The 13,688-nt window shown below is 55.8% G+C and overlaps 1 protein-coding gene across 1 annotated transcript in view; it reads left to right on the top strand.

The window, feature by feature from the left end:
• The window catches only part of foxh1 (forkhead box H1), a 156,029-nt gene extending 142,584 nt beyond the window's left edge, over positions 1-13,445 (top strand). The window contains exon 3 of the mRNA XM_072507942.1: positions 12,351-13,445. Coding sequence (XP_072364043.1) covers positions 12,351-13,028 — 678 coding nt within the window. The 3' untranslated portion in view covers positions 13,029-13,445. The remainder of the gene's footprint in view (positions 1-12,350) is intronic.
• The last annotated feature ends 243 nt before the right edge of the window (positions 13,446-13,688 follow it).

Genomic DNA, 13,688 nt, shown 5'->3' with positions numbered 1-13,688 from the left:
GTCAGAGGGTCAGCACTGAGGGAGTGCTGCACTGTCAGAGGGTCAGTACTGAGGGAGTGCTGCACTGTCAGAGGGTCAGTCCTGAGGGAGTGCCGCACTGTCAGAGGGTCAGTACTGAGGGAGTGCCGCACTGTCAGAGGGTCAGTACTGAGGGAGTGCTGCACTGTCAGAGGGTCAGTACTGAGGGAGTGCTGCACTGTCAGAGGGTCAGTACTGAGGGAGTGCTGCACTGTCAGAGGGTCAGTACTGAGGGAGTGCTGCACTGTCAGAGGGTCAGTCTGAGGGAGTGCCGCACTGTCAGTGGGTCAGTACTGAGGGAGTGCTGCACTGTCAGAGGGTCAGTACTGAGGGAGTGCTGCACTGTCAGAGGGTCAGTACTGAGGGAGCGCTGCACTGTCAGAGGGTCAGTACTGAGAGAGTGCCGCACTGTCAGAGGGTCAGTACTGAGGGTCAGAGAGTCAGTACTGAGGGAGTGCTGCACTGTCAGAGGGTCAGTACTGAGGGAGTACTGCACTGTCAGTGGGTCAGTACTGAGGGAGTGCTGCACTGTCAGAGGGTCAATACTGAGGGAGTGCTGCACTGTCAAAGGGTCAGTACTGAGGGAGTGCTGCACTGTCAGAGGGACAGTACTGAGGGAGTGCCGCACTGTCAGAGGTTCTGTACTGAGGGAGTGCAGCACTGTCAGAGGGTCAGTACTAAGGAAGTGCTGCACTGTCAGAGGGTCAGTACTGAGAGTGTGCTGCACTGTCAGAGGGTCAGTACTGAGGGAGTGCCGCACTGTCAGAGGGTCAGGACTGAGGGAGTGCTGCACTGTCAGAGGGTCAGTACTGAGGGTGTGCTGCACTGTCAGAGGGCCATTACTGAGGGAGTGCCGCACTGTCAGAGGGTCAGTACTGAGGGAGTGCTGCACTGTCAGAGGGTCAGTACTGAGGGAGTGCTGCATTGTCAGAGGCTCAGTACTGAGGGAGTGCTGCACTGTCAGAGAGTCAGTACTGAGGCAGTGCTTGTGGAGGGGAGGTGTGGCGCTGCCAATCAAGAGCAGTATTACGGTGGCGGAGAGGATGTTAGATGGGGACTCTTCTTCCGAGATAGTATGGGCTGAGGTTAGAAACAGGAAAGGAGAGGTCACCCTGTTGGGAGTTTTCTATAGGCCTCCAAATAGTTCTAGGGATGTAGAGGAAAGGATGGCGAAGATGATTCTGGATAAGAGCGAAAGTAACAGGGTAGTTATTATGGGAGACTTTAGCTTTCCAAATATTGACTGGAAAAGATATAGTTTGAGTACATTAGATGGGTCGTTTTTTTTGTACAGTGTGTGCAGGAGGGTTTCCTGACACAATATGTTGACAGACCAACAAGAGGCGAGGCCACTTTGGATTTGGTTTTGGGTAATGAACCAGGCCAGGTGTTGGATTTGGAGGTAGGAGAGCACTTTGGGGACAGTGACCACAATTCGGTGACGTTTACGTTAATGATGGAAAGGGATAAGTATACACCGCAGGGCAAGAGTTATAGCTGGGCAATTATGATGCCATTATACATGACTTGGGGGGGGATAAGGTGGAGAAGTAGGCTGCAAGTGTTGGGCACACTGGATAAATGGAGCTTGTTCAAGGAACAGCTACTGCGTGTTCTTGATAAGTACGTACCGGTCAGGCAGGGAGGAAGGCGTCGAGCGAGGGAACCGTGGTTTACCAAAGAAGTGGAATCTCTTGTTAAGAGGAAGAAGGAGGCCTATGTGAAGATGAGGTGTGAAGTTTCAGTTGGGGCGCTTGATAGTTACAAGGTAGCGAGGAAGGATCTAAAGAGAGAGCTAAGACGAGCAAGGAGGGGACATGAGAAGTATTTGGCAGGTAGGATCAAGGAAAACCCAAAAGCTTTCTATAGGTATGTCAGGAATAAAAGAATGACTAGGGTAAGAGTAGGGCCTGTCAAGGACAGGGATGGGAAGTTGTGTGTGGAGTCTGAAGAGATAGGCGAGATACTAAATGAATATTTTTCGTCAGTATTCACTCAGGAAAAAGATAATGTTGTGGAGGAGAATGCTGAGACCCAGGCTATTAGAATAGATGGCATTGAGGTACGTAGGGAAGAGGTGTTGGCAATTCTGGACAGGCTGAAAATAGATAAGTCCCCGGGGCCTGATGGAATTTATCCTAGGATTCTCTGGGAAGCCAGGGAAGAGATTGCTGGGCCTTTGGCTTTGATTTTTATGTCATCATTGGCTACAGGAATAGTGCCAGAGGACTGGAGGATAGCAAATGTGGTCCCTTTGTTCAAAAAGGGGAGTAGAGACAACCCCGGCAATTATAGACCGGTGAGCCTCACGTCTGTTGTGGGTAAAGTCTTGGAGGGGATTATAAGAGACAAGATTTATAATCATCTAGATAGGAATAATATGATCAGGGATAGTCAGCATGGCTTTGTGAAGGGTAGGTCATGCCTCACTGGATCCTCGCTGTCTTCAGGGGATGTCCCGGAGGACTGGAGAATAGCCAATGTTGTTCCTCTGTTTAAGAAGGGTAGCAAGGATAATCCCGGGAACTACAGGCCGGTGAGCCTTACTTCAGTGGTAGGGAAATTACTGGAGAGAATTCTTCGAGACAGGATCTACTCCCATTTGGAAGCAAATGGACGTATTAGTGAGAGGCAGCATGGTTTTGTGAAGGGGAGGTCGTGTCTCACTAACTTGATAGAGTTTTTCGAGGAGGTCACTAAGATGATTGATGCAGGTAGGGCAGTAGATGTTGTCTATATGGACTTCAGTAAGGCCTTTGACAAGGTCCCTCATGGTAGACTAGTACAAAAGGTGAAGTCACACGGGATCAGGGGTGAGCTGGCAAGGTGGATACAGAACTGGCTAGGCCATAGAAGGCAGAGAGTAGCAATGGAGGGATGCTTTTCTAATTGGAGGGCTGTGACCAGTGGTGTTCCACAGGGATCAGTGCTGGGACCTTTGCTCTTTGTAGTATAAACCTTATCGAGTTCTTTGAGAAGGTGACTGAACAGGTAGACGAGGGTAGAGCAGTTGATGTGGTGTATATGGATTTCAGTAAAGCGTTTGATAAGGTTCCCCACGGTAGGCTATTGCAGAAAATACGGAGGCTTGGGATTGAGGGTGATTTAGAGATGTGGATCAGAAATTGGCTAGCTGAAAGAAGACAGAGGGTGGTGGTTGATGGGAAATGTTCAGAATGGAGTTCAGTTACAAGTGGCGTACCACAAGGATCTGTTCTGGGGCCGTTGCTGTTTGTCATTTTTATCAATGACCTAGAGGAAGGCGCAGAAGGGTGGGTGAGTAAATTTGCAGACGACACTAAAGTCGGTGGTGTTGTCGACAGTGCGGAAGGATGTAGCAGGTTACAGAGGGACATAGATAAGCTGCAGAGCTGGGCTGAGAGGTGGCAAATGGAGTTTAATGTAGAGAAGTGTGAGGTGATTCACTTTGGAAGTAATAACAGGAATGCGGAATATTTGGCTCATGGTAAAGTTCTTGGAAGTGTGGATGAGCAGAGGGATCTAGGTGTCCATGTACATAGATCCCTAAAAGTTGCCACCCAGGTTGATAGGGTTGTGAAGAAGTGTTGGCCTTTATTGGTAGAGGGATTGAGTTCCGGAGTCATGAGGTCATGTTGCAGCTGTACAAAACTCTGGTACGGCCGCATTTGGAGTATTGCGTACAGTTCTGGTCACCGCATTATAGGAAGGACGTGGAAGCTTTGGAGCGGGTGCAGAGGAGATTTACCAGGATGTTGCCTGGTATGGAGGGAAAATCTTATGAGGAAAGGCTGATGGACTTGAGGTTGTTTTCGTTAGAGAGAAGAAGGTTAAGAGGAGACTTAATAGAGGCATACAAAATGATCAGGGGGTTAGATAGGGTGGACAGTGAGAGCCTTCTCCATCGGATGGAAATGGCTGGCACGAGGGGACATAGCCTTAAACTGAGGGGTAATAGATATAGGACAGAGGTCAGAGGTAGGTTCTTTACGCAAAGAGTGGTGAGGCCGTGGAATGCCCTACCAGCAACAGTAGTGAACTCGCTAACATTGAGGGCATTTAAAAGTTTATTGGACAAGCATATGGATGATAATGGCATAGTGTAGGTTAGATGGCTCTTGTTTCGGTGCAACATCGTGGGCCGAAGGGCCTGTACTGCGCTGTATCGTTCTATGTTCTATGTTCTATGCACTGTCAGAGGGTCAGTACTGACGGAGTGCTGCACTCTCAGAGGGTCAGTACTGATGGAGTGCCGCACTGTCAGAGGGTCAGTACTGAGGGAGTGCCGCACTGTCAGAGGGTCAGTACTGATGGAGTGCTGCACTCTCAGAGGGTTAGTACTGAGGGAGTGCCGCACTGTCAGAGGGTCAGTACTGAGGGAGTGCCGCACTGTCAGAGGGTCAGTACTGAGGGAGTGCCGCACTGTCAGAGGGTCAGTGCTGAGGGAGAGCGGCACTGTCAGAGAGTCAGTACTGAGGGAGTGCTGCACTGTCAGAGGGTCAGTACTGAGGGAGTGCCGCACTGTCAGAGGGTCAGTACTGAGGGAGTGCCGCACTGTCAGAGGGTCAGTACTGAGGGAGTGCTGCACTGTCAGAGGTTCAGTACTGAGGGAGTGCCGCACTGTCAGAGGGTCAGTACTGAGGGAGTGCTGCACTGTAAGAGGGTCAGTACTGAGGGAGTGCTGCACTGTCAGAGAGTCAGTACTGACGGAGTGCCGCACTGTCAGAGGGTCAGTACAGAGGGAGTGCCGCACTGTCAGAGGGACAGTACTGAGGGAACGCTGCACTGTCAGAGGGTCAGTACTGAGGGAGTGCCGCACTGTCAGAGGGTCAGTACTGAGGGAGTGCCGCACTGTCAGAGGGTCAGTACAGAGGGAGTGCCGCACTGTCAGAGGGTCAGTACTGAGGGAGTGTCGCACTGTCAGAGGGTCAGTGCTGAGGGAGTGTGGCACTGTCAGAGGGTCAGTACTGAGGGAGTGCCGCACTGTCAGAGGGTCAGTACTGAGGGAACGCTGCACTGTCAGAGGTTCAGTGCTGAGGGAGTGCCGCACTGTCAGAGGGTCAGTACAGAGGGAGTGCCGCACTGTCAGAGCGTCAGTCCTGAGGGAGTGCTGCACTGTCAGAGGGTCAGTACTGAGGGAGAGCTGCACTGTCAGGGGGTCAGTACTGAGGGAGAGCTGCACTGTCAGAGGGTCAGTACTGAGGGAGTGCTGCACTGTCAGAGGGTCAGCACTGAGGGAGTGCTGCACTGTCAGAGGGTCAGTACAGAGGGGTGCTGCATTGTCAGAGGGTCAGTACTGAGGGAGTGCCGCACTGTCAGAGGGTCAGTACTGAGGGAGTGCCGCACTGTCAGAGGGTCAGTACTGAGGGAGTGCCGCACTGTCAGAGGGACAGTACTGAGGGAACGCTGCACTGTCAGAGGGTCAGTACTGAGGGAGTGCTGCACTGTCAGAGGGTCAGTACTGAGGGAGTGCCGCACTGTCAGAGGGTCAGTACAGAGGGAGTGCCGCACTGTCAGAGGGTCAGTACTGAGGGAGTGTCGCACTGTCAGAGGGTCACTGCTGAGGGAGTGCGGCACTGTCAGAGGGTCAGTACTGAGGGAGTGCCGCACTGTCAGAAGGTCAGTACAGATGGAGTGCCGCACTGTCAGAGGGTCAGTACTGAGGGAACGCTGCACTGTCAGAGGTTCAGTGCTGAGGGAGTGCCGCACTGTCAGAGGGTCAGTACAGAGGGAGTGCCGCACTGTCAGAGCGTCAGTCCTGAGGGAGTGCTGCACTGTCAGAGGGTCAGTACTGAGGGAGAGCTGTACTGTCAGGGGGTCAGTACTGAGGGAGAGCTGCACTGTCAGAGGGTCAGTACTGAGGGAGTGCTGCACTGTCAGAGGGTCAGCACTGAGGGAGTGCTGCACTGTCAGAGGGTCAGTCCAGAGGGGTGCTGCATTGTCAGAGGGTCAGTACTGAAGGAGTGCCGCACTGTCAGAGGGTCAGTACTGAGGGAGTGCCGCACTGTCAGAGGGTCAGTACTGAGGGAGTGCTGCACTGTCAGAGGGTCAGTACTGAGGGAGTGCTGCACTGTCAGAGGGTCAGCACTGAGGGAGTGTTGCACTGTCAGAGGGTCAGTACTGAGGGAGCGCTGCACTGTCAGAGGGTCAGTACTGAGGGAGCGCCGCACTGTCAGAGGGTCAGTACTGAGGGAGTGCACCACTGTCAGAAGGTCAGTACAGATGGATGTGCCGCACCTTCAGAGGGTCAGTACTGAGGGAACGCTGCACTGTCAGAGGTTCAGTGCTGACGGAGAGCTGCACTGTCAGAGGGTCAGTACTGAGGGAGTGCTGCACTGTCAGAGGGTCAGCACTGAGGGAGTGCTGCACTGTCAGAGGTCAGTACTGAGGGAGTGCTGCACTGTCAGAGGGTCAGTACTGAGGGAGTGTTGCACTGTCAGAGGGTCAGTACTGAGGGAGCGCTGCACTGTCAGAGGGTCAGTACTGAGGGAGCGCCGCACTGTCAGAGGGTCAGTACTGAGGGAGTGCCGCACTGTCAGAGGGTCAGTACTGAGGGAGTGCTGCACTGTCAGAGGGTCAGTACTGAGGGAGTGCCGCACTGTCAGAGGGTCAGTACTGAGGGAGTGCCGCACTGTCAGAGGGTCAGTACTGACGGAGTGCCGCACTGTCAGAGGGTCAGTACTGAGGGAGTGCTGCACTGTCAGAGGGTCAGTACTGAGGGAGTGCCGCACTGTCAGAGGATCAGTACAGAGGGAGTGCTGCACTGTCAGAGGATCAGTACTGAGGGAGTGCTGCACTGTCAGAGGGTCGGTACTGAGGGAGTGCTGCACTGTCAGAGGGTCAGTACTGAGGGTGTGCTGCACTGTCAGAGGGTCAGTACTGAGGGAGTTCTGCATTTTCAGTGGGTCAGTATTGAGGGAATGCCGCACTGTCAGAGGGTCAGTAGAGAGGGAGTGCCGCACTGTCAGAGGGACAGTACTGAGGGAACGCTGCACTGTCAGAGGGTCAGTACTGAGGGAGTGCCGCACTGTCAGAGGGTCAGTACTGAGGGAGTGCCGCACTGTCAGAGGGTCAGTACAGAGGGAGTGCCGCACTGTCAGAGGGTCAGTACTGAGGGAGTGTCGCACTGTCAGAGGGTCAGTGCTGAGGGAGTGCGGCACTGTCAGAGGGTCAGTACTGAGGGAGTGCCGCACTGTCAGAAGGTCAGTACAGATGGAGTGCCGCACTGTCAGAGGGTCAGTACTGAGGGAACGCTGCACTGTCAGAGGTTCAGTGCTGAGGGAGTGCCGCACTGTCAGAGGGTCAGTACAGAGGGAGTGCCACACTGTCAGAGCGTCAGTCCTGAGGGAGTGCTGCACTGTCAGAGGGTCAGTACTGAGGGAGAGCTGCACTGTCAGGGGGTCAGTACTGAGGGAGAGCTGCACTGTCAGAGGGTCAGTGCTGAGGGAGTGCTGCACTGTCAGAGGGTCAGCACTGAGGGAGTGCTGCACTGACAGAGGGTCAGTACAGAGGGGTGCTGCATTGTCAGAGGGTCAGTACTGAGGGAGTGCCGCACTGTCAGAGGGTCAGTACTGAGGGAGTGCCGCACTGTCAGAGGGTCAGTACTGAGGGAGTGCCGCACTGTCAGAGGGACAGTACTGAGGGAACGCTGCACTGTCAGAGGGTCAGTACTGAGGGAGTGCCGCACTGTCAGAGGGTCAGTACTGAGGGAGTGCCGCACTGTCAGAGGGTCAGTACAGAGGGAGTGCCGCACTGTCAGAAGGTCAGTACAGATGGAGTGCCGCACTGTCAGAGGGTCAGTACTGAGGGAACGCTGCACTGTCAGAGGTTCAGTGCTGAGGGAGTGCCGCACTGTCAGAGGGTCAGTACAGAGGGAGTGCCGCACTGTCAGAGCGTCAGTCCTGAGGGAGTGCTGCACTGTCAGAGGGTCAGTACTGAGGGAGAGCTGTACTGTCAGGGGGTCAGTACTGAGGGAGAGCTGCACTGTCAGAGGGTCAGTACTGAGGGAGTGCTGCACTGTCAGAGGGTCAGCACTGAGGGAGTGCTGCACTGTCAGAGGGTCAGTACAGAGGGGTGCTGCATTGTCAGAGGGTCAGTACTGAAGGAGTGCCGCACTGTCAGAGGGTCAGTACTGAGGGAGTGCCGCACTGTCAGAGGGTCAGTACTGAGGGAGTGCTGCACTGTCAGAGGGTCAGTACTGAGGGAGTGCTGCACTGTCAGAGGGTCAGCACTGAGGGAGTGTTGCACTGTCAGAGGGTCAGCACTGAGGGAGTGCTGCACTGTCAGAGGGTCAGTACTGAGGGAGTGCTGCACTGTCAGAGGGTCAGTACTGAGGGAGTGTTGCACTGTCAGAGGGTCAGTACTGAGGGAGCGCTGCACTGTCAGAGGGTCAGTACTGAGGGAGCGCCGCACTGTCAGAGGGTCAGTACTGAGGGAGTGCCGCACTGTCAGAGGGTCAGTACTGAGGGAGTGCTGCACTGTCAGAGGGTCAGTACTGAGGGAGTGCCGCACTGTCAGAGGGTCAGTACTGAGGGAGTGCCGCACTGTCAGAGGGTCAGTACTGACGGAGTGCCGCACTGTCAGAGGGTCAGTACTGAGGGAGTGCTGCACTGTCAGAGGGTCAGTACTGAGGGAGTGCCGCACTGTCAGAGGATCAGTACAGAGGGAGTGCTGCACTGTCAGAGGATCAGTACTGAGGGAGTGCTGCACTGTCAGAGGGTCGGTACTGAGGGAGTGCTGCACTGTCAGAGGGTCAGTACTGAGGGAGTGCCGCACTGTCAGAGGGTCAGTACTGAGGGAGCGCTGCACTGTCAGAGGGTCAGTACTGAGGGAGTGCTGCACTCTCAGAGGGTCAGTACTGAGGGAGCGCTGCACTGTCAGAGGGTCAGTACTGAGGGAGTGCTGCACTGTCAGAGGGTCTGTACTGAGGGAGTGCCGCACTGTCAGAGGGTCAGTACTGAGGGAGTGCTGCACTGTCAGAGGGTCAGTACTGAGCGAGTGCCGCACTGTCAGAGGGTCAGTACTGAGGGAGTGCTGCACTGTCAGAGGGTCAGTACTGAGGGAATGCCGCACTGTCAGAGGGTCAGTACTGAGCGAGTGCCGCACTGTCAGAGGGTCAGTACTGAGGGAGTGCTGCACTGTCAGAGGGTCAGTACTGAGGGAGTGCTGCACTGTCAGAGTGTCAGTACTGAGGGAGTGCCGCACTGTCAGAGGGTCAGTACTGAGGGAACGCTGCACTGTCAGAGGTTCAGTGCTGAGGGAGTGCCGCACTGTCAGAGGGTCAGTACAGAGGGAGTGCCACACTGTCAGAGCGTCAGTCCTGAGGGAGTGCTGCACTGTCAGAGGGTCAGTACTGAGGGAGAGCTGCACTGTCAGGGGGTCAGTACTGAGGGAGAGCTGCACTGTCAGAGGGTCAGTACTGAGGGAGTGCTGCACTGTCAGAGGGTCAGCACTGAGGGAGTGCTGCACTGACAGAGGGTCAGTACAGAGGGGTGCTGCATTGTCAGAGGGTCAGTACTGAGGGAGTGCCGCACTGTCAGAGGGTCAGTACTGAGGGAGTGCCGCACTGTCAGAGGGTCAGTACTGAGGGAGTGCCGCACTGTCAGAGGGACAGTACTGAGGGAACGCTGCACTGTCAGAGGGTCAGTACTGAGGGAGTGCCGCACTGTCAGAGGGTCAGTACTGAGGGAGTGCCGCACTGTCAGAGGGTCAGTACAGAGGGAGTGCCGCACTGTCAGAGGGTCAGTACTGAGGGAGTGCCGCACTGTCAGAAGGTCAGTACAGATGGAGTGCCGCACTGTCAGAGGGTCAGTACTGAGGGAACGCTGCACTGTCAGAGGTTCAGTGCTGAGGGAGTGCCGCACTGTCAGAGGGTCAGTACAGAGGGAGTGCCGCACTGTCAGAGCGTCAGTCCTGAGGGAGTGCTGCACTGTCAGAGGGTCAGTACTGAGGGAGAGCTGTACTGTCAGGGGGTCAGTACTGAGGGAGAGCTGCACTGTCAGAGGGTCAGTACTGAGGGAGTGCTGCACTGTCAGAGGGTCAGCACTGAGGGAGTGCTGCACTGTCAGAGGGTCAGTACAGAGGGGTGCTGCATTGTCAGAGGGTCAGTACTGAAGGAGTGCCGCACTGTCAGAGGGTCAGTACTGAGGGAGTGCCGCACTGTCAGAGGGTCAGTACTGAGGGAGTGCTGCACTGTCAGAGGGTCAGTACTGAGGGAGTGCTGCACTGTCAGAGGGTCAGCACTGAGGGAGTGTTGCACTGTCAGAGGGTCAGCACTGAGGGAGTGCTGCACTGTCAGAGGGTCAGTACTGAGGGAGTGCTGCACTGTCAGAGGGTCAGTACTGAGGGAGTGTTGCACTGTCAGAGGGTCAGTACTGAGGGAGCGCTGCACTGTCAGAGGGTCAGTACTGAGGGAGCGCCGCACTGTCAGAGGGTCAGTACTGAGGGAGTGCCGCACTGTCAGAGGGTCAGTACTGAGGGAGTGCTGCACTGTCAGAGGGTCAGTACTGAGGGAGTGCCGCACTGTCAGAGGGTCAGTACTGAGGGAGTGCCGCACTGTCAGAGGGTCAGTACTGACGGAGTGCCGCACTGTCAGAGGGTCAGTACTGAGGGAGTGCTGCACTGTCAGAGGGTCAGTACTGAGGGAGTGCCGCACTGTCAGAGGATCAGTACAGAGGGAGTGCTGCACTGTCAGATGATCAGTACTGAGGGAGTGCTGCACTGTCAGAGGGTCGGTACTGAGGGAGTGCTGCACTGTCAGAGGGTCAGTACTGAGGGAGTGCCGCACTGTCAGAGGGTCAGTACTGAGGGAGCGCTGCACTGTCAGAGGGTCAGTACTGAGGGAGTGCTGCACTCTCAGAGGGTCAGTACTGAGGGAGCGCTGCACTGTCAGAGGGTCAGTACTGAGGGAGTGCTGCACTGTCAGAGGGTCTGTACTGAGGGAGTGCCGCACTGTCAGAGGGTCAGTACTGAGGGAGTGCTGCACTGTCAGAGGGTCAGTACTGAGCGAGTGCCGCACTGTCAGAGGGTCAGTACTGAGGGAGTGCTGCACTGTCAGAGGGTCAGTACTGAGGGAATGCCGCACTGTCAGAGGGTCAGTACTGAGCGAGTGCCGCACTGTCAGAGGGTCAGTACTGAGGGAGTGCTGCACTGTCAGAGGGTCAGTACTGAGGGAGTGCTGCACTGTCAGAGTGTCAGTACTGAGGGAGTGCTGCACTGTCAGAGGGTCAGTACTGAGGGTGTGCCGCACTGTCAGAGGGTCAGTACTGAGGGAGTGCTGCACTGTCAGAGGGTCAGTACTGAGGGAGTGCCGCACTGTCAGAGGGTCAGTACTGAGGGAGTGCCGCACTGTCAGAGGGTCAGTATTGAGGGAGTGCCGCACTGTCAGAGGGTCAGTACTGAGGGAGTGCTGCACTGTCAGAGGTCAGTACTGAGGGAGTGCCGGACTGTCAGAGGGTAAGTACTGAGGGAGAGCAGCACTGTCAGAGGTCAGTACTGAGGAAGTGCACTGTCAGAGGGTCAGTACTGAGGGAGTGCCGCACTGTCAGAGGGTCAGTACTGAGGGAGTGCCGCACTGTCAGAGGGTTAGTACTGAGGGAGTGCCGCACTGTCAGAGGGTCAGTACTGAGGGAACGCTGCTCTGTCAGAGGGTCAGTACTGAGGGAGTGCCGCACTGTCAGAGGGTCAGTACTGAGGGAGTGCCGCACTGTCAGAGGGTCAGTACTGAGGGAGTGCCGCACTGTCAGAGGGTCAGTACTGAGGGAGTGCTGCACTGTCAGAGGGTCAGTACTGAGGGAGTGCTGCACTGTCAGAGGGTCAGTACTGAGGGAGTGCCGCACTGTCAGAGGGTCAGTGCTGAGGGATTGCTGCACTGTCAGAGGGTCAGTGCTGAGGGAGTGCTGCACTGTCAGAGGGTCAGTACTGAGGGAGTGCCGCACTGTCAGATTGTCAGTCCTGAGGGAGTGCCGCACTGTCAGAGGGTCAGTACTGAGGGAGTGCTGCACTGTCAGAGGGTCAGTACTGAGGGAGTGCTGCACTGTCAGAGGGTCGGTACTGAGGGAGTGCTGCACTGTCAGAGGGTCAGTACTGAGGGAGTGCCGCACTGTCAGAGGGTCAGTACTGAGGGAGTGCCGCACTGTCAGAGGGTCAGTACTGAGGGTGTGCTGGTGAAGGTGGAGTTTGGCCGCGAATGGGTAGCTGCTGGATAATCTGGTTTTGCTGGTGACAGCTTCTCCCACTGTTTGTCCCCTCGCAGGATCCCGTCTGTGGGACCGGCCGGAGGATTCTGTCCGCCGTGCGCGCAGTGTGTTGTTTGTGCATTGATGGATGTTGTTGTCTGTTTCTTCGTCCCGCAGGTACTCAAAGACCCGGGAAAGCCCAGGAGCAAAGGAAATTCCTGGACTGTGGACCCTTCCCGAATTCCAAGCAAGGCCCTGAGATGCCAGAAGATGCCCGTTCCCGGGAGAGATCAGGAGACCTTCGCCCGTGACCTGGGCACACTGCTCTTTGCGCCTCTGGGCAGGGGCTGTGCTGGGGGTGAAGGGAGTGACCAGCCCTGGATCCCTGGATCCCAGCTCCCCCGCTCACTCGCTGGCCTGGAGCTGTCGCTGAATCCCACTCCCCCCCCCTCCTCGGTCCCAGCAGCGGCCGAGCGCCCCCAGGGTCAGCGAATGAGCCCGGGACCTTCTTCCAGCTCGTCCGGTTCGGATTGTGAGCCGGAGACCCCCACGGTTCGTGCCCTGCCCCCCTGGGAATTACCCACGTCCCACACCCGTCACACCCCGCCCAATGCCATGGCCCCTCCCAGCAGCGGACTCCCTCGACCCTCCATCCCAGGGTTACCCCGCTGGCCCCAGGTTCCCCCAAACCCATATCCCTCCCTTTACTTGCCCCCGAACCCCGGACTTGATCTGGATGCCCGGCTGCGTGAAGTCCCCCCCAATAAAAGTGTATTTGATGTACTGCCACCCTCCCTCACTGCAGACAGAGGACAGCTTTCTTCGGGGACATTGGGGAATGTGTGGAGATTTTAGCCACAATGCAGCAGCTTTTCCTGCCCTCCTTTTCCGCTCAATATCCAGGCCGCGTTTGTAACGGGCTCATCAACACCTGCTCGAACTGACACCCATTCATCCGCGCGATTACTTGCAAACAAAAGGAATAGATTCGAGCCTCCCGCCTTTTTCAATTACCCAGCAGCTTGGGCAGCCCATAGTTCCCCATTGCTGTCACTGTGGCAATGCCTCGGCCAATCACAGCTGACGTGCCAACAATCAGCCACTTTTTCTCCTGTCGTACAAATTGTTGTGACTGTTTGAAATTTGACATTCTTGTCTTTGTCCTGATGAGTACAAGATAGGAAACTTCGGCGACGTGTCTCGCGTTTCAACAATATTCCAGTTCTGTATTCCCAAGTGATAATTGCAGATTGATTAAACTGTATAAATGAACATTGAGCTGGTATCTCAGTTATCAACACAGGAACAGAACCTCAACACGCACCTAGGCCTGCTCGCTGAAGAAGGGAGGGGGGGGGGGGGGGAGGGGGGCGGAATCCATTATGTGGGGTTTGTGTCGGGGGGGGGGGGGGGGCGGGTCGAGATATCGGAGCGCCATTTTACAATGGTGCCCCGATCTCTCTCTACGCTGAGGGGCTTGGCTCAGTGCGGCCTCGGTGGGCGCACCCCACTGGG

This window comes from Scyliorhinus torazame, chromosome 6, assembly GCF_047496885.1.
Source record: "Scyliorhinus torazame isolate Kashiwa2021f chromosome 6, sScyTor2.1, whole genome shotgun sequence".
In the NCBI taxonomy this organism is placed as follows: Eukaryota; Metazoa; Chordata; class Chondrichthyes; order Carcharhiniformes; family Scyliorhinidae; genus Scyliorhinus; species Scyliorhinus torazame.
Note: the sequence above shows the minus strand (reverse complement) of the source record. Positions and strands in the feature narration are given on the sequence as shown.